At 47.1% G+C, this 19303-nt stretch overlaps 2 protein-coding genes across 6 annotated transcripts; both read left to right on the top strand.

Moving 5' to 3' along the window:
• The first annotated feature begins 2380 nt into the window (after positions 1 to 2380).
• On the top strand, positions 2381 to 11339 carry eIF4G2 (eukaryotic translation initiation factor 4G2). Of its 2 annotated transcripts, XM_043211810.2 has the most exons (6): positions 2381 to 2522; positions 3916 to 5834; positions 6171 to 6314; positions 6378 to 7274; positions 7340 to 8493; positions 8551 to 11339. In XM_043211810.2, exons 2-6 carry the CDS (start codon positions 3935 to 3937, stop codon positions 10894 to 10896), a joined length of 6441 nt encoding a protein of 2146 aa, XP_043067745.1. In that variant the 5' UTR covers positions 2381 to 2522; positions 3916 to 3934; the 3' UTR covers positions 10897 to 11339. The 2 variants fall into 2 exon arrangements, with proteins under 2 accessions (XP_043067745.1, XP_070136940.1); XM_070280839.1 differs by lacking the exons at positions 2381 to 2522; positions 3916 to 5834 and adding an exon at positions 5948 to 6105.
• LOC108121932 (shootin-1) lies at positions 2383 to 19300 on the top strand. 4 transcript variants are annotated; one of them, XM_017236274.3, is made up of 8 exons: positions 2383 to 2522; positions 13244 to 13452; positions 13510 to 13696; positions 13755 to 14073; positions 14132 to 14244; positions 14304 to 14499; positions 15020 to 15377; positions 18765 to 19300. In XM_017236274.3, exons 2-8 carry the CDS (start codon positions 13263 to 13265, stop codon positions 18947 to 18949), a joined length of 1548 nt encoding a protein of 515 aa, XP_017091763.2. In that variant the 5' UTR covers positions 2383 to 2522; positions 13244 to 13262; the 3' UTR covers positions 18950 to 19300. The 4 variants fall into 4 exon arrangements, with proteins under 4 accessions (XP_017091763.2, XP_070136945.1, XP_043067748.1 ...); XM_070280843.1 differs by lacking the exon at positions 2383 to 2522 and adding an exon at positions 12290 to 13172; XM_070280844.1 differs by lacking the exon at positions 15020 to 15377 and having other exon boundaries at positions 18765 to 18918.
• Positions 19301 to 19303: the final 3 nt, after the last annotated feature.

Genomic DNA, 19303 nt, shown 5'->3' with positions numbered 1-19303 from the left:
TTATTTAATTGTGTTTTCATAAATTTCATAATAAGTAGGCAACAAAACTGCAAATTCCTGAAAATTTAGATGAAAAGTTTGCTAGTTAGGTAAAATTAGGCAAATGTGGTAAGTCTTCTTTTAAAAAAAATTTTCAAATTCCAAGAAAATTCAAAAATTGCTCGGCTGGGTGGCGCACCGTTTTCAAATTAATCAGCCTCAATGCTAAATCCTTGTCTTGTTATTATGGCAACCGCGTAGTTCACAAAAGAATGACAGATTCAAGGAAAAACAGGCTATGCAAAATATTTTATGCCCCTCTGTATAAAAAAAAGCGACAAAAAGTGCGGGAGTTTATTTTGGTGCGGTTTTGCCTTGCCAACTTTACATTTGCATTTGCGGTGAATTTATTTTTTTTATTTTCATACCACAATATAATCCTTTTAGTTCCTGTTTGTTAATACTCCTTGTACATTTTACTTGTGTGCATATATGTATATGTGCATTAAAAATTGCCGCAAAAAGTTTATTCTCTCATTTATCTTGGAAATTGTCTTTATGCAACAGAAGACAAAAAATGCTCAATATATGTACGTAACAATTTATAGGCTTACAAATAGTAGCTTTAGAGTCTAATTCCTAGAAGTATATGTATGTAGTTTAATAAAAGATGCAAAATGTATGTGGCGGGGAAGAGAGAGGTTATTGGTGGTGGTGCCATGTCAGAATTCCGGTAAAGACAATGGGATAAAGTTTTACTACATTCAAGCGCGTAAACACTGCAAGTCTCTTCTACGATGGCATTCTATTTGAAAGGGGTGAGGGAGTGGAACTATAAGTGCAAATGGAAGGACGAATTCCTGCGCATGTGCCAGACCAACGAATCCTGAAACGGAAGAATGAAAATGCCGGCAAATCCACTACGAAATACAAACGCATATCATTAGGGATAGCAAAAAATAAAAAGTGTATTTATAACATCATTTTAAACTTCATAATTTTTACATTTTTTCACACATCAGTGTCTGAAATTTAAAAAAAACGCGCCTCTGCTGCCCTCTAAATGTAAAGTTCGAATTTTCGAACTCGAATCGGGTTTTTTCTTGCATGCCACTTTCAACTGTCGTTTTAATGAAATTTTTGTGATTGCCTCCTCCTGTAGAACATTTTGTTGGGATTATTTTAAGTACCACACGATTGTCCGTGTATGGACTCAATTTAATTTAATATTCTCGTTTCCTTCGAAATTAAATTCTAGCCGAGACTCTAACCCAACCGTTTAATATTTAGTGTTAGAAAACACGGAGGTAGTTGGCAAAAGAGTGTTACCAGACTTTATGGTATGGCTCTTAAGGTGACCATATTTTTTACACGTAGAGGAAAGAAAAAAAAATCGGGGATTTCCAATAGGGATGTCTGGTAACACTGTTTTATATTCAGCTAACGTAAAAGTTTCTATAGAATATTTACATTTACAAAATTATTTGTAACGGATAGTGAATCTACTAAAAAAAAAAAGCGAAGTACAACGGACAATGCACTAATGTAAAGGCCTAGTGGCAGTGTAAATTTTGGCGTGTTCCCCGCGTGGAACTGCATTTTTATTTCTTTCGTTTCCTCAGTTTTGTGTGTGCGCTTGTATGTGAAGAAAAAAGAGTGAGAGCGGCGAGGAGTAAAGCGGTAAGTACTAATAGCCAGACAGGGATAGAGAGATAGAGCAAAAACCGAAAAGCAAAAAGGAAACGCCAAAAAACAACAACCAACGCCTCGCCTCGCCTCGGCGCAGGAAAAGTTGCAAACGAAAATTCAGTGCTCAGTCTGAAAACTATAGAAATCATAAAAGAAAACCGAATAGGCTTTGAGTTCAGGTTCAAATTCTGATTCCGAGTGCAAAGCGAGTCGGGGGGGGACTCGATTCCAATTTCTGTCAGGGGCTGGGACAGGAAGGAAGGAAGAAATCATAGCAGGCACTGGTCGGGTAGTCAGTATAAGAAAAAAAAATTATAATTTATGTAAATGCAAAATTATAGCAAGAATTTTTATCTTTTCTCTTTAATATAGAAAAAAAAAAATTACCGTGAAATTTTTGCTCTAGCCCGTACGTTGTTTTCTATATTTTTGTACGTATGTACGTGTACGTGCCCGTCGTCCGTCTGCACAAATGTGGATGTGGATGTGCATCGTAGACTCGCGTATTTTTATACATGGAATATCTGAAAATTCCGGATCGAGCGAACCGCGAAACCCACGATAAGGACGATACCACGACACCGGAGCATATACCACAAAAAGGATAGGAGTAGACTTGGAGGGTATCGCAGAGGTAGGGCTTATAGATCGAGCCTCCAATCCAACACGTCCCCAAAAATCACACACACGGATCACAGGGACAACCCTCCACTACCCACTAGGTGGGTAGCTCAACGGGTATCCAATTAGAAGAAGAAGAAGACCACAAAACCACACGCACGTCGGGCCACTAACGAATTTCGGGGAATCTTCTGGAAAGGAAGTCTGCATCGGAGTCTGAAGCACAGGAAGCGGTAAGTCACCAACGAGTAGCATTCGCTAGCCACATACGCATCTGATTAATAATCTTCTTTGTGTGGATCACATTATTTGCATTAGTTATTGTTGCTGCTTTTTTAGTTTAAATTAAAAAAAAACACACACACACACCTACCCATTCATTCACGGATACACTTGCACTCCACATGCCTCACATCTCCCATTGTCAGCGAATTCCAATCAGCCGCCAAGAGGAGGTACCAATTAGAGACGAACCAGCTCTCACCCACACAGAGGCTCCAACTGGTTTTGTTTACAAACAAATAAGAAACAAGTGAGCATTTCTGGGCGATAAGTTTTCGTTTTCCTCGCCAGCGAGTGAAAAGGCATGCAACGCGGTTGCATTTCCAGCCTCCTCTTCTTCTGTTCAGCGGAAACAGGTTTCTCCCCCCGAGAAGGTGCTTGGCCTCAAATTGCAGCAGAATTTGTTTTCTAGGCCAGCAAAGAGCTCAAAAACGCGTATAATACAGTGGAAACTGGTCAGGGATTTCTAGATAAGATGATATGTAAACGTAGAACAGTATATAGGAAGTATAATGTACAAGGTCCTTGTAAGAAATTGTTTAAAAATCGAATTCCTCCGAAAATTAATAAAAAATGTATTGGATAATGTTAAGTATTTAATTAAAAAATACCTTACATCCAAATGCAATCCATTTTTTGGCAGTTTCTACTGTGCCGAGAAACGAACGCCAAACTGGTTGAGACCCTCAACCGTCAGCAGGCCAACAACACCTCCCACGCCCCACGGCGGCTGGCTCTTTGTTTGCGGCAGAAACTGACTAATAGCGCCACCTGTTGTGTGTCATCAGCCAGGAAGGCGAAGTGGCTTTGTTAGCCACTTTCCAACCTATATAGACCATTGATAAAATCGACGATAAGGTAGTGGGTCGGGCCATCTTCGAATTTAGTTTCGTTTGTTGTCGCGTTCGCCCCACAAGTGACATCATACTCCACATTCCAATTGGGGAGCTCAATTAAGAGTAAAAACTGCCAAGTGAGAGACAAGAAGGAGGAGGAGGGAGTGCATCTGTATCTGTATCTTAGAATTGTTAGTCATGACCGACCTGTATATCTGTACACTCGATTTGCATGCATGCTGCTTTTTTGGGTTGCTTTCTCACTCATGCCTGCCATCCGCCCACCGTAGTAGACCGCTTCAAACTTTAATACGCCAAGCTTACCGCACATCACCATCACCAGCTCCATTTATCACTTCCATTTCCATCTTACTAACATTACAATTTGTACATCTGTTTTGTTCCGGCCTCGAATCCGGCGCGAATTCTTAATCCCCCCGTGTGTGCGCTTGCGATTGTGTGTGCGTGTGTGCGATTGCGATTGTGTGCGATTTCTTGGCGTGTCCAGATCAACCGAAGGTCCTCCTATGTTCCTGCAAACGGGAGGGGGTGGGAAGGGAACCAGGCAACAGTCGACACACCAGCAGAACCACAACCACCAAGCCCAGCACCACCAGACGGCGCACTCGCACCACCACCACCTCCAGCAGCAACAATCAGTAGTCCAGCAGCAGCCGCCCCAAACGAGAACGAACCTCTTGCAGCAGCAGCAGGAACAGCAGCAACAGCAGCAGGCTCACGCGCTGTTCGTCCCGAACCACACCGGTCTTCATCACCACCAGCAACAGCAGTTGCTCCAACAGCACCACCAGCAACAGCAGGCCCAGCAGCAGGCCGCCCAACAGCACCAGCAACAGCTCCACCAGCAGCTTCAACAGCAGCAGCAACAGCAGGTGCAGCAGCAACAGCAGCAGCAGCAGGTCCAGGCCCAGCCACACCCCCAGCCGGTCATATTCTATCCCCCACCGTCAACCTACACTAGTCACTCGGCGGCGCCAGGCAACAGCAATGCCGGCGGCGGCGGCGCTGCCCTCCAACTGAGCGCCGCCGCCAGCACTAGTTCTCTAGGACATCCGCACAGTGGGGCCGGTGGCGCTGGCGGTCATCACCATGGAGGAACCGTTGCAACCACAACCGGGGCCAACCTAACGCGCGCCCTCAGCAACCCGACGCTGCCGCCCCACTTTCCGCAGTCAGCTGGTCTGGCTGCTAGCGCTGCCCCAGGGGCGAGTTACATCACTACCACCTACATACCCTATAACCCGACCAGTCAGCTCATGGGCATGCAACCGGCGGTGTCGTTTCCAGCCAACGGAGCCGCCGGAGCTCCAACCGCCTTCTATGCAGCAACACCGCAGCCGCCGCCACAGCAGAAGCAGCTGCCACCAAATAGTCAGCAGCCCGGAGGACCGCCGGGTGGGGCAGCGGGAGCTGGTCAGCCGTCGATTACGTACTTTGTAGGGACTCCCCCGCCCAATGCCGGCAATGTAGCCAACAATGTGACCACTGCGGCCACTACCCTTCGGGGCAATATGCGGGGCGGCCAGAGGGCGGCCGCCACGCCTCAGCACCCGAGCTACTATGCCGCCTACGCCATGGCGCCGGCCAACGCACCGCGTCCCACTCCTGCAGCGGTGGCGCCCATGATAAATTCGCGCAACGGGGCTCTTAACGGACCGGCCGCCTTTCATCTGCAGCCCAACTTTATGCCTGGACTGACCTTAGGATCGCCGGCCGGAATGGCTGCTGCACCCATGCTGGCTCCGGCCGGAATGGCCGCCCCGCCACCTCAGCAGCCCGGCGGCCTGCACACCTATGCCCAGCACCTGCAGACCACGAATGCCACTGCTCTGGCTGGCGTCCAGAATGTAGCTGGTGTGCCAGCCGTGCCGACCGGATTCTCGGCCACATCTCTGACAACTGCACCAGTGGGCGGAGCTCCGCAAATAGTATCCAGCGGCGACAAGGTGCGCCGTCACGCCATTCCCATCATCCACCCGGACACAAAAGAGAACGTGCTAGACCCCAAGAGCTCGGTCTTCATCAAGAAGGACTCTAACTCGACACTGACACCCAGCACGGGCCTGGACTCGGACAGCAATAGTACCTTGTGTCTGTACCAGGCGCCTGTTCTTCTGGACTCCACCTCGGGTTCGTCCCTGGTATCGGGCGTTCCGGCCCCGGTGGACCAGCAGATGCAGACACTAGCCGCCAAGGCACCCGAAATGCCAGTCTCCCAGTCAGGTTCCGCAGAAAAGCTGCCTGGCATTGTATTCGGCAGCGATTCAACCTCTGAACTGGATGACGGAAATGTGAATCCGGCTATCACCACCACAGACAAGGATCAGATCAGTGTCATTGTGAAGGACATTTTGGCCCACTCGGGCAATACTGAGGAACACCTCAGCTTCTGGCAGTACAGCGACGGTGAGTCTAATGGGGGTCTCTCCATAAGTTAGGATGGAGAGAGGGTACTTTATCCTTAGGTGTTAATCCATAGTTGTCATTGTGACATGTGTCACACTTGACTGGAGAACCCAGTAACCTGTCAGGTTATTTCTGAAAATTATTATCCGCCTGTTGGAAACACCAGTTACTACAATTGTTTTCGGTGAATTCTTAAAATTATTTTGTGAAATCAAATTGTTGCCACCCATTGTTAAGATCAGTTAAGATACAACCCTACACCCATATCAGGGTATGTCTGGCGTGCCGACTTCTCCCCGCATTCCTACTGGCCATATCTAATAGCTTCTCTTGCAGTGGACAATGCCACCGACAGCCACGTTAGCCTGCCACTGGTACACAAGGAGTTGAACTTGCCGGAAGCTACTGATTCGGGACCACAGCCCGTTTTGTTCCAAGAACCACCCAAGAAACAGCGCCCCAAATCAGCAAACAAGCAAAGTGAGTCGTCGGAAGATCCAAAAATTTATGGATTATTTACAAGATCTTCTTTTTTCTAAACAGGTACCGCCACACCCACATCGATAGCGAATGACGTTGCCGAGGCTGCGGCCAGTGGCTGCTCGGGCATCTCAATACTAACCAGAAGCCAGCCGATGCTGACCCCATCGCCAGTACCGTCGCCAGCTCCGCGTCCCGCTACACAGAAGCCGACCAAGTCGATAGCTACGACTGCGGTTCCGGCGCCAGCGGGCTCGCCCAGCAGGAAGACATCCACTACCACAAGTTCGGGCGCCTCCTCGTCGGCCGCCTCCACACCAACACATCAGTCAAGAGCACAGCAACAGCAACCGCCAGCCAAGCAACAACAGGTGTCCGGAGCTGTTGGGCAAGCATCAAGCGTGGGCACGGCCTTCGCATCGGCACCGCTAGCCCCGCCAGCTCGGGTCTCGGCGGCAGTCAACCAACTGGCCGGCACTACCGCACCGGCAAACACCGGCAACAATTCCAACAACACGAATAGCAACAATGCGAGCAACAAGAAGCAACGTAAGGCCCAAAAACGGGCCAAGGAGCTAGAAAAGAAAAAGCAGAAATCCACGATAACCAACACCACTGGCATCCAGAATCAAAACAACAATGGCAAGGGCAACAATGGCAGCATGCCGCCGGCCGAAAACACAAACAACAACAGTGCCCCGAACACAACAACACAGAACGCAACGGTGACAACAAAAGCGGCAGGAGCTGAAGCCGTGCCCGAGGCAACAACCAAACAAGTTACGACGCAACCGACGACTGATAAGCTTAGTGCAACTAGTAATAATCCTAGCGTAAGTTCTAGCCTAAGAGACAACCAAACACAACCGCTGCCCACCTCCAAGGAGCAGCTGGCATGCATCAACAACAACAATGACGAGGAAGTCATTGATGACGCGGATGGCGAAAGTGACATAGAATGTGAGTAACCTATCAGATCAGTCATATTATTCATAATGCTAATGGTTGTTCCCTTTACTCCTCAGCGGATAGCAAGGAGGACAGCATGTCACAGAGCATGGAAAACAAGGTAGACCAGCACGTCCCAACAGACGAGATTGTAGCGAAATTTTTACAAAAGGGAAGTGCCAACTCAACCGCGACTTTCTCGGAATCTCAGCTGCAGTTCCTAAACAGCAGCAGTTCTGTATGCGAGGAGGATGAGCATAGTCCTTCAACCAAATCCTCAACGGTAGCCCTGAGCGAGGAGAACTCTTTGGGCGAGCTTAAGTTTGGAGATTTCAACGAGGAGACCCGCGACACTGGTTTCATATGCAGCTCCACTTGGTCCAGTTCCACCCTCAGCAAAGCTGCCGAAGATGCATCATCTCTGAGCAGCAAGAGTACCGACAATGTGGACTGTGCTGCCCCGATTAAGGCACCGATTGTGGCCGAAAAGAGTGGTGGTGGGAGCAAAAAGAGCTCACCCCTTCATCAGGTATCCAGCAAAGGATCTGGATCAAGCTGTGGATCACCGAAGCCGAAGCAGCAGCAAAAAACTAAATCGAAGAGCCCCAGTCCAACTCCTCCCACTCCAAATCCCGAGAAGTTCTATCGTTATAGCATCGAAAAGCTGCGCGAGCTATCCAAGCTGAGCGACTCCCGAAAGCCACCGATGGTGCCGTGCCAGAAGGGAGATTGTATTTCGCAGCTATTTGTCTCCCGCCAGCAACAGCAGCAGCATCACGGCCACGGCCAGCACATCCAGCAGTACCAGCACATGAACTTTAACGAATCGATGGACTATGTGCCGGGCAAGCGGGGTCGCGGCCATGGAGCCGGCAAGAAGCATCACGACGGACACCAGCAGATGGGCAGCTCTGGCGGCATGGGCAGCATGGGCGGAGGTGGCGGTGGTGGAGGCAGTGGCCTACCCAACTCAAATCAACGCCACATGGACATCATTCGTGTGCAGCTGTCGCTCAAGGAGGAGATCAAGTTGTCCGAGTGCGAGAATGCCTGGCAGCCAGAGACTCTGCGCCGTATGTCCATGGCTACTGGCCAGGAGGAGGACACCGATGTCGAGGGCGTGATTAAGAAAGTGCGCGGCATACTGAACAAGCTCACACCCGACAACTTTGAGGTTCTGCTCAAGGAGATGTCCAGCATCAAGATGGACAACGAAGCTAAAATGACAAACGTAAGTATACTCTGTTGTCTCCTTACTTTATAATCTTGAATTTCGATTCCTCTCCAGGTCATGTTGCTGATCTTTGAGAAGACCATCAGTGAGCCAAACTTTGCACCAACCTATGCCCGCTTCTGCAAGGTTCTCTTCCACGAGATCAAGGCCGAGAACAAGTCCTTGTTCACGAGTTCGCTGATAACCCGCATCCAGCACGAATTCGAGTCAAATGTGAACGATGCGAACGCCAAGGCCAAGAAGCTGCAGCCGACCATGGACCGCATCAATCAGTGTTCAGATCCGGCCAAGAAGGCAGAGCTGAGATCGGAAATGGAGGATCTGGAGTACCAATTCCGTCGCCGAGCCTGGGGCACTGTGCGATTCATTGGGGAGCTCTTCAAGCTGCAATCGCTGACCAGCGACCGGGTGCTCAACTGCGTGGAGTCCCTGCTCGAGCATGGGTGTGAGGAGAAGCTGGAGTACATGTGCAAGCTGCTGACCACGGTTGGGCATTTGCTGGAAGCCGCCCTTCCGGAGCAGTACCTACTCAGGGATCGCATTGAGAAGATCTTCCGCCGCATTCAGGACATTGTGAACAGATCTCGTGGAACGTCGCACCGTCAGCAAGCGCACATCAAGATCAGTAGTCGCGTCCGATTCATGATGCAAGACGTTCTCGATTTGCGACTGCGTAACTGGGATCAGCCGCCAGGAGCGAACCAATCGCAAGGAGGCCGGAACCAGCGGCACAAGCAGCACGACGATTCCAAGGACCAGCAGCATCATAGTTCCGGTGGGAATCGTGGAGTAAACCAACACCAGCAGCAAATGCATCACCAGTCTCAGCAAAAGCATCACCATCACAGCCAGCAGCATCACCAGCATCACGGCCAGCAGCACGGTGACGACAGGGGTGGCGGTGGCGGCGGCAACTACTTCATGCAAAAGATGCCCAAACAGCAACAACACGAGAACCAAACGCTCAGCATCGATCCCAGCAAGCTGCGCTTCAGCAGCAGCAGCCTCGCCAGCGAAGACACGCCCGCCAAGCTGGGCAATTCCTCGCACTATCAGTGGCGCAACGCCGGCAACCGGCCGGTGGGCAGCACCCCCGCCAACAATCCGCCGCCGCCCACTTCACTGCTCAAGCGCCTACCCACTCCGGGTCAGAACTTTAGCTACTCGCCGTACCAGCAACCCTCTTCTCAGCCCATGGGGGCTTCCGCACCACCTGCCAGTGGCAACAGGAGCCATGCGGGCGAACAGCAGAACTCTTCAGACGTAGGCCTGGACGCCAAGGAGTGCCAGGAGCTGCTGACTAAGATGGTGGAGGAGGCTTTGAATACCCGCAACTGGCAAGGGGAAGTCCTTACGATCTGGCGTTCCCACAACGGAAAACAGCAGTCGAAAGTACTGCATTACCTACTGATGGACTACCTCCATCGGGCGACAGTGAAGCGCCAGCAGCGGCAGGCATCCGCCAACGTGTTCTCCCACTTGATGAGCCAGGATGCCGTGGATAAGGCCGTCTTTGTACAGGCGTACTCACGATTCGGCGAAGACTTTCCGGATTTGCTGGTGGATGTACCCAATGGATGGGCGTATGTGTTCGAGTTTTTGGGTCCGTTGCTGCACTCTGGCAGGCTGAGTCTCAAGGATATTTGGCAGCGACGCTGGCTGGATAATCCATCTTTCACGGAGCGCTTCGTGTTTGCCTTTGTGAACTATTTTGTGCAGGAATTCGGTGCCGCCTACGCCCGCAAGCTGTGGCACAGCGAGTACAAGTTGGACCGCGGCCAGATGTTCTGGAGTGATGGACGCAAGTATCGGGACTTTGTGCAGGCGCATAGTTTTTACTTTCTGGACAATGGACCCGCACAGCAGCAACAAAGCCAGGGAAAACCCAAAGGCCCGACAGCCTACCGTTCGCCGGTGGAGCATGTGGAGCGAATCCGATACCTACTGGGCCTGTCCTGCGACATGGCCATCGACTACATTAACACGAACGTGGCCATCAACGCCAACTTTGTCAGGCAGCTCACAAAATTTCTATGCTGTGATTTCGCGCTAACTGTGATGACTAACACCCACAATAAGAAACAACCGCTGCAGCTCAACACCGAGAGCTTTCGCAGCCGGTGCACACCGCTGTTGCGCCTCTGCATCGACGCCCAGGAGGCGCTGGAGATCGCGTGCATTGACGAGGCGGTGGACTCGCTGCAGCAGCACTTTATGGCGGAGTTCGAGGACGAGATGGCCGCTGGCGAGACCATCTGCAGCACGTTCAGTGTGCTCTACGACAGCGAGGTGATACCCAAGGAGTCATTCGACAAGTGGTACAAGCTGGAGATCGAGCACTCCTCCGCCTACCGTCGTCCGTTCATCGAAAAACTTCGCAGCTTCATCGAGGATATGTAGATGCAAGACGTTCTTAAACACGAATACAAAAGTAGAGGAACCAAAAGTGGAAAAAACAAACATAAAATTAGAAATCCCTAACAACTAACTAGCCGGTGACCCGATTGACCCGGCGCGGTCGTAGGTGTGAAGTGGATACTATTACGCAAAGGATCTGTCTTAAAATTTGATTGTGCATCGTCGACACACACTCACATACACCCCATTGTTTGTTGTGCAGTGTTTTGGAACTGTCTAGACGAAAATTCCTTGTTTTTTCCACACAGATTTCCTATGCAAGCCGAACCTTCAAGTCACACACACACCAAACATTTCATTTGTATCACAACACGTTCCTTACGAGAAAGATAAAATTTCCCATTCGATGACTTGGTCATGTTTCAACACAGACAACAAATATTTACACTTAATCGTATCAAATGAATAAATATAACAGAAAAACACCCACGAATAATGAAAATCATAATAATTCAATGGAATCTCCGATGACCGAAGTATATTCGAGGAATAACATCGACTAAGCATTACCCAGCAATACAGGGTATACAGCGCATATTGATGTATAATTACATATAGAATATTCATTTTCGTAAACTCTACAGTATTTCGTTAATCATTTAAATAAATGCGGACATCATTTATAGGCCTAGCTTCGTAGCTTAGCGTACTTTTCTAGACTTAAAAGGAATTTTTGTTTATTTTACCTTTCAGTACAAAGCTTTGTGAATTCAAATTACGTTTGTTTTGTTTATTTTTTTTTGTTTGAGGTATTATAAACTATAACCACTTATGATTTACGTATCTTCGATTTCAAATGTAAACGGCTCAAAAAAATAGGCAAAAATATTCACTCTTCCTAACCGATCTGTATTTCAAATCTCAATTCCGCGGTTTATTGTACAACTCGGAATATTCACTTATATATTAAATCAATATATATATATATATAAATTATAAAAATAATTTATGGCAAAAATATACGTACGTATACTAAACAAAAATGAATGTAAATTATAAAATTCGTAAAGACATGTAAAGTATTTAGCACACAAAGCATGATTATCCAAAGATAAATCTTAAAATTAGCTGTAAAAAGGAAAGAAAAAAAATACACTAATATTAAATTCGACGACAAAAAATATAAAAACACACACACACATTTACTATATAGTTATTTAAACCAAATTGAAAAAACAAAAAGTATATATAAATAACAATTCAAGCATAAAAGCATACATAAACGTCATAATGAAAAACGAAAAAAAAAGCAAAAACAAAGAGCTCTAAGCCGCCTTTAATTAGTTATTTTTATAAAATTGAATGAAAACCTAAATCTAAATCGATAAAAGCAAAAACTCAATTTCAAAAATTTATATATAAAATATTTGAAGCAAGGCAACAAACAAAAAACAAACAAGTTTAGCGAAAATTAGTTTTACTAAACTCCACATTTTTTGTGTATAAACTTTAGGTTTTTTTATTTTACACTACAAGTGGAAAAACATGAAAATGATTTACGGCAAAAGCAAATGAAAATTGTACGCCTAAGTAATTAGCAAAAACAAGAATTAAAAAAGAAGCAAGAGATATGGTTTAAATAGGTAAGAAATTGACAAAGAAAAACCCGAGAAAACCGAGAAAAAAAGGAAGTAATTATAACACTTCTGCACTAAACAAGAGAATAATTCTAAAGCCAAGCTAAAACATTTATAAGTGGGCGTGGCTATTTAACTAGTTTCGTAGCAATTCGGCAGGCATTCCAAATGCTTTCGGCCAACTTTTCGGGATGAATTTCAACCAGATACCGAGCACGATGAACTGGTATCCTGAATTTCGATGAGCCGGGGGCAGGAGATTGAACCAGAGTTTCCCAGTGAATTTCCTTAGAGAAATTGAAAGTAGAACCCAGCAGAACAAGGCGAGCAGGTGACGGGGCAGGATATGCGGAGAGCATATGCTAAACAGGAAATCAACAAGAAATTGTAAACAGCTAATAATAAAACGGAAAAGTAAAACTTTAAGGCGTTTTAATGCGGGTCCAGTTCTCAGTTGGCATTTCTCATTTTCATAGGCATGCGGCACATCTTCATCCCACCACACTCAAGAACTTATCCTTAAGAACAAAACACTCGCAAAAAGTGCATCCCTAAACACCCAAAACCACACACACCCACAACACATCTCATCATTTGGTGATGGCAGAAAGTAAGAGTACCATTTGTTGCATTGCTTAGCATAAGAGGTTGTGGACATTGGCTTTAAGGCTTGTGAAAAATGTAAGCAAACATAACATTAAAATTTACAACATTACGGCACTAAACTTTAATCTTTTTTGTAATCCTGCCAGGATATAAGCCAGTTTGAAAATGGCCGAACGTCGAGGTCGCATTCCTGTGGCCAGGTTTCGCACCCAGGAGGCCAAGACCCGCAGCAGGAGTCGCGTCCGGGAGCCAGACTATAATGAGCAGGACCCGGAGCACGATGTGTTCACGCTGCTGGAGGACAACATCGCCCTGAGGGAGGAGAACAAAGCGCTCAAGCTTGAGATCGAAACACGTATGTTGTACCCTTCTTACTTTAATGTTTGAACTTATTTTGGAACTATATTCGCAGACAAAACCACTCAGGAGGAGCAGCAAGCTCAGCACGAGAAGCTGTGTATCCAACTGGAGTCCCTGCAACAGCAGCAGGCCAACTTTGAGTCCCAAATCAAGGAGTTGAGCTCCAAATTCAACAAGGCTTTGAACGAGAGGAATGCTTTAGATAAGTTGCACAAAATGAAGGTCGATCAGATCCACAAGTATGTTATATTTTAAATCGTTGAGGAGGTAAACGTAGTTAACAAATATTCCTCATAGTCTCACCAGCGAGCTGGAGCACATGCGTGAAAAGCAGCATGATCAGAGTCCAGGACCTATCTCCCGACCGGTTATCGGTTCGGTGGAGCTTAAACGCAAACTATTCAAGATTCTGCAACAAGGTAGTGCCGATAGTGCCGACAGTCTTGGTAATCATGACCTGGATAGTTTGGTGGATGTGAACTCGGAGGGAGTGCCTATTACCTCGGGCCTGATGGAGCGTTTAGCCGATGAGTTTCTTACACTCAAGCATTCAACTAATGCAGTGGAGCTACAGCTTTATGAAGCCAATGAAAAGATGTCGGAGCTATTAGAGCAGGTAATGAGGCTCATTAATTTTAAAAATTGTATTAAATATTAATAATATCTTATCGTAGCAACACTCATTGGAGGAGGAGAACGAAACACTACGCACTGAGAACAGCAACCTTACCAAAGTGGCCAAGTTGCTCACCGAAAACATGAAGGAGAGTGTGGAAACTAGCCAGAAGTATGATAACCCTATTCAAGTCACTCCTATAGGCTCTCATAATATCTTTATCCCCGCAGAATGGAGGCGGCGCTGATCAAACTAAAGCAACGCAACGACGAGCTCACTGCCAGGACCCGGGACCTTACTGATGGACAGCCGGGCACCAGGACCAGTACCACATCGAGCGTGCTAAATGAACAGGAGGAATTCGAGCAGATCCAGGATCAGGTGCAGCAGCAGGCCCGCGAGCACAATGAGCGCATCGTGGAAATGGTTAGTCCGGGATTCGGTTTACTCTCAATCTTTTCGCACTCAGTATCTATGACTATCAAAGTATCTATTCTATCCATCTATTATGAATCCATTAGCAATCACGGAGCGTGTTCGATGTATTCAAGCCGCTCTCGAATTTCTTCCGGAGCAACTGAATATGAACAGCTGGCGTTGATGAATTCCCACAAAAAAAAAAAACAAATAATATTTCTTGAGAAATGCATGGAATGTGTCCAGCTGGGCATGTTGTTGTTCCAACAAAAAAATAAGCTATTGGTGCTGGGTCAGACCACCGTCCACTCTATTACTCCTCCTCATCCATCCGAGTCACGTAAGCAACTGGCTTGCTGCGCGTCGCTTTTCCCATGCAACTCCTCCTCTGGCTTTCGATGCACTAACCTATCCCTTAGATGCTTTGATTGATCTACTAATCTTTCTCACCTAAATCTCTGCACCCTCGCCTCGCTCCTGCCCGCCCGCCCCGCTCTACCCTTCTCGTTTTCGTTTCTTACAATTGTAGCAAAGTCTAATGGATGCGGCTATTGCCAAAACTACTAACGATGAACTAAAAAAATTACAACTTAAGTTGGAGATTCTCGAGGAGCAGCTGCGCGAGGCAGTGCTGCGGGCTGATCGCGCCGAGGATCAACTGGCGCGCTACCAAGAGGCCGAGCAAAAGTCCCTGGCAGCTCCACCTCCGCCGCCGCCACCACCGCCTCCGCCTCCCATGCCGGGCAAGCTGTTCGCAGGGGCATCTGGTGGAGACTGCGGAGGTGGGAGCTTCAGTGAGAACATTGCTGGCCACAGTTTGCGCAAAGGCAGCGGCGACAAGATTATCGATAATGTGAAGCATCAGGTACAAGCCGAAGCAGCAACAGGTATGTACGCAAATCCAGTATCCCCTCCAGATGCTTCTGATTTCTAGAGGATTAGGATGTGAATAGTTTAGGTGTGGGTTTGAAGTTCATTCCATTTCATTTTTTGTACAAGAACACTTCACTTATCTTCATAAGATTCTATAAAGCACTAGAACAGTGCTGTTCAAAACTTGTGCCCTCGAGTGGCAGATGACCGAACTCCTTCTTTTCCAACTATGTTCAAGTGGAAAAGTCCTCAGAGCTTGAATCAGTTTCTAGACCAACCAACCATTGTCCATTGGATGAACAGGGGAAATTGGACCGAAAAAAGCTGCCGATGCCTGAATCGCACTTGTGTCTCTGGCCATCCATGTGTCGGAGACTAATCCCTGCCAGCCGTGCGTTGACAAGTGCCTGCCATTGTCGCCGTGTCCTGGAGATCTGGCTGAAGGGCCCAACTTGTTGCTGTCAATTGTCACTGAAGTCTCACGCCACTCATCGGCCTATAAGCCCTGCCCCTCATAGTCCTCCCGCTCCTGGTCCACGCCACACAACAACCCGTCTGCGATTGTAATTGATTTTACCTACACGTCGGCTTCTTTTACGGCTCAATGCAGGCTTTCACTAGCTGGTTTTCCCCATCCACGCTGCTCCACTCCGCTCCACCCTGCTCCACTCCGCTCCACCCTGCTCCCTGGCCATTCACTCTTGACTGCTGCAGCAGCAACTTCTTAATTAAGTTTGCGAGCTGCTTTCCGAGAGATGGGGGAACCGGGCAAGGGGTGGCTTTTGTGATGACCTCGACAGGTCTGGTCTAAAAATAGGGAGTGCTGGCACTAGGAATAAGCACAAAATTAGCCAATTAGTTACTGCATAATTTTTAAAAAGCATCCCTAAAACCTTCTAATATACGAGTTTCGAGTAAATTAAATATTAAAATTGCTAATTATCCTTGGAACTTAACCTTGGATGGATTTTCTGATTGCTCTTCTGTTTTGTGAGTATTTTAAAATATATTTTTGCGACAATGAGAAGCCGAGTTTCGTGTAAAATTACGTGGGTCTGAACTATATACTATATTAATATATATGCAGGTTCATAGTATAAAACACCCTGAGTGTATTTGGCTTTGGCACTTGTGGGCCATCACTGCCAGCGTTTAATTTCGTTTCCATTGAGATGATGAAACAATTGTGGGAAAAATCCAGAAGTACCTTTCAAGACTTAATAGGTTATTTTATCCTTACACACTGACTTAAACCTATATTAAACTTACATCTACCATCAGAAATGTGCTTGATAAACTCTATGAAAATGAAATCAGTGTATATACCCGCATAAAATGTCACAAAATTGTAAATATGCCCATGTACATTGTGGTTGGGTGGTCGTTTTTATGCAGCATGACAGACAGTGCATGATTTTATTATACAAAAGCAAATACCTTTGGCAAATATGTATCTACATATATATGACCTATCGATCTGTGATGAGATTTAATTAAATAGATTTGTTCAATTGGGATAGTTTCTTAAGTATTTAATGTTCACTCACCCCGAGGGATGCTAAATGGGCTCTTTAAGTAACCAATGTCATGGACATCCTTGCATGGACACACACACACATTGATATGCACTCAACACTGACACTAAGCACTTCCGTTTCCGCTTTGTTTTGATGCTGATTTCATTTCTGTTGCCTACTTTTTGGCGCGCACCACGCGTCGTATGCGTAACGAGCGCACATTCAAATCAAAATCAATCAACGCGCGTATTGTTGGAAGCCATAAATGTGCCGCTATATGTATTAATATAGGTATATCCATCCGATGTGGAGGCAACCTGGGTATATAGATTACACTGGAGTGCCCTGCTAGCCGAGTGGAGCGGAGAACGCGCGCGCGTCTCTTGAGGCACGTGAAGCGTTTGAGCTGGCAGCCAGCCGTACATCAGCTTTACGGCTAGGCATCACCATCGCTACTCGTGTCCTTTTCCGCACTCGTCAAGCTCGTCGTCGTCCTTGTCCTGTTCGTCCTTCTCGCCCGGCTCGGAGGCTATAGCTCTATAGCTATGGCTATGGCAAAAACAAATGAAGCGTTCCCGTTGCCGTTTCTGTTACTGTTTGTTGAGGTAAAGCAGAGCTAGGCAAATGGAATTGCTGATATTGTCCAACTCAAACCATATCGTGTGTATACATAACAACAAGTTGCTGTCGCTCCTGCTCCTGCTCCTGCCAGCCATTGTTGGTGTTGCCCATGGCTACCGCTACCAGCTTCACTTTCAACCAGTCGATAGGACGAGGTGGAGGTGGATATGGACCTAAAAACCCAGCGACCGACCAACTCCATGACCTACCCCGGCCGCATCTATGGTTATACGCTTTAAACGAATTTGTCTTCTATAGATGGTGCACACATACAACCTACATGGAAGCGGAAATTCCACAACACACATTTGTCAATATCCTGTCGACACTAAAGCTCTTTCCCTGCGCTGCGTCTGAGTGCCATTTCCGGTTTCATGCCATACATTCAAAACTTAAATTTGATTTAAGTTGGCCCTGGCGAAAAAAGGCTCTTGCCTGGCTTCCTTTCAACCTGGCAACCCGCACGAAGCTGGCTCGCTTGAATGTTGGCTTTAAGCGGAGCAGGCGAGCTATTCGCATTTTTCGCTTGTTGGGCGGCTTTATTTTTCCTGGATGGCCCACTCTTGTTTCAATTCAACCCCCCCACCCAACTGTCAGTACAAGCCAGGACCGTATCAAATTCGACTATGACGACAAGGACGCAGAGGATGAAGATGATGATGATGAGGGAGGCGATGGCAATGGCGATGGCGACGGTGCAGAGGACGCAATTTATTATTTTTACGAGGAGGGGCCAAGCCATGAACTAGAAGGAGCCGCCGCAAGCCGCATTGTGGCTGCTGGGCCGGCCATGGCTTATTATTATTATTTGTGCGTTTTATATTTCCGTGTTTTATTGCGCCACTTTTCTTGGCAGCACCATTGGCAGTCGGCAGTCGCCAGTCTCCATTGTAAACCCGCCCTTCATGTACGCACATACGAATTCCAAACAGGGGAGTGGCGGCAGGCAGTAGGTACATTTCCATTGACTCGCCTTTAGCTTCATTTGTCGCCGGTGACAGTTGTCGAGTGGCCGACATGGCCTTCCATTCCACCAGCAACCCGTTGCGGCCTTGTCCATGATTTATGTCCAATTGCCACCTACCAAATAGCCTTTAAAGTCCCCGGCTTACGGTGAGTATGGGAGCTGTTCTGTTACGGGCTATGGTGCGTTTTCCTCCTAACAGCTAACCGCATGTTAGTTAAGCTTCAGTAGCGACTTGTTTCCAAAAAAAAAAACTCGTCCGGCAATGCTCTAATGGATTTGGTGTACGATTCTTCCAGGTCTTGACGCTCTAGTGCGGGAATTCAAGTCGGGCGGCGTGACACTGCGGAGGCGAAATCGACGCAAGACCGGCACCAGCGAGGCCCTCAAGGAGATGTTCCAGGTTTTGGAGATAAGTCAGAAGCAGAATCGCAACTCCAAGATATGCGTGGACCTGCACTCATCCCGCGGAGTGGATGTATAATCCTCGAACTGCTCTCTTTCTCTTCCCCCAACTCTCTACTACGTCTTGGTCTCAAATCTCAGGACTCAGCTGTCCCTGAACAACGAACATTCCGTGCATTTTCTAATTGTATTATTTTTGTGCCTTTCTCGAGGAGGAAATCAACGCCATTTACAATTTACTAAGCTTAAGCTTCGACTATATATGTACTACTACCCTGGTTCACCTAACCCCCCAACTATACTATTTTTGCAATCTAACCCACGTTTGTATCCGGCCCTGAGTAATGTGTTCATTTTAACAGGTTTCGCGTTTACTAATCAAAGAAACCCCATCGGTTATCAATAAATATCAATACATTTTTTAACATAAGCA

Source organism: Drosophila bipectinata, chromosome 3R, assembly GCF_030179905.1.
Source record: "Drosophila bipectinata strain 14024-0381.07 chromosome 3R, DbipHiC1v2, whole genome shotgun sequence".
Taxonomy (NCBI): Eukaryota; Metazoa; Arthropoda; class Insecta; order Diptera; family Drosophilidae; genus Drosophila; species Drosophila bipectinata.
The sequence above is the reverse complement of the archived record's forward strand: the minus strand, read 5'-3'. Positions and strand labels throughout refer to the sequence as shown.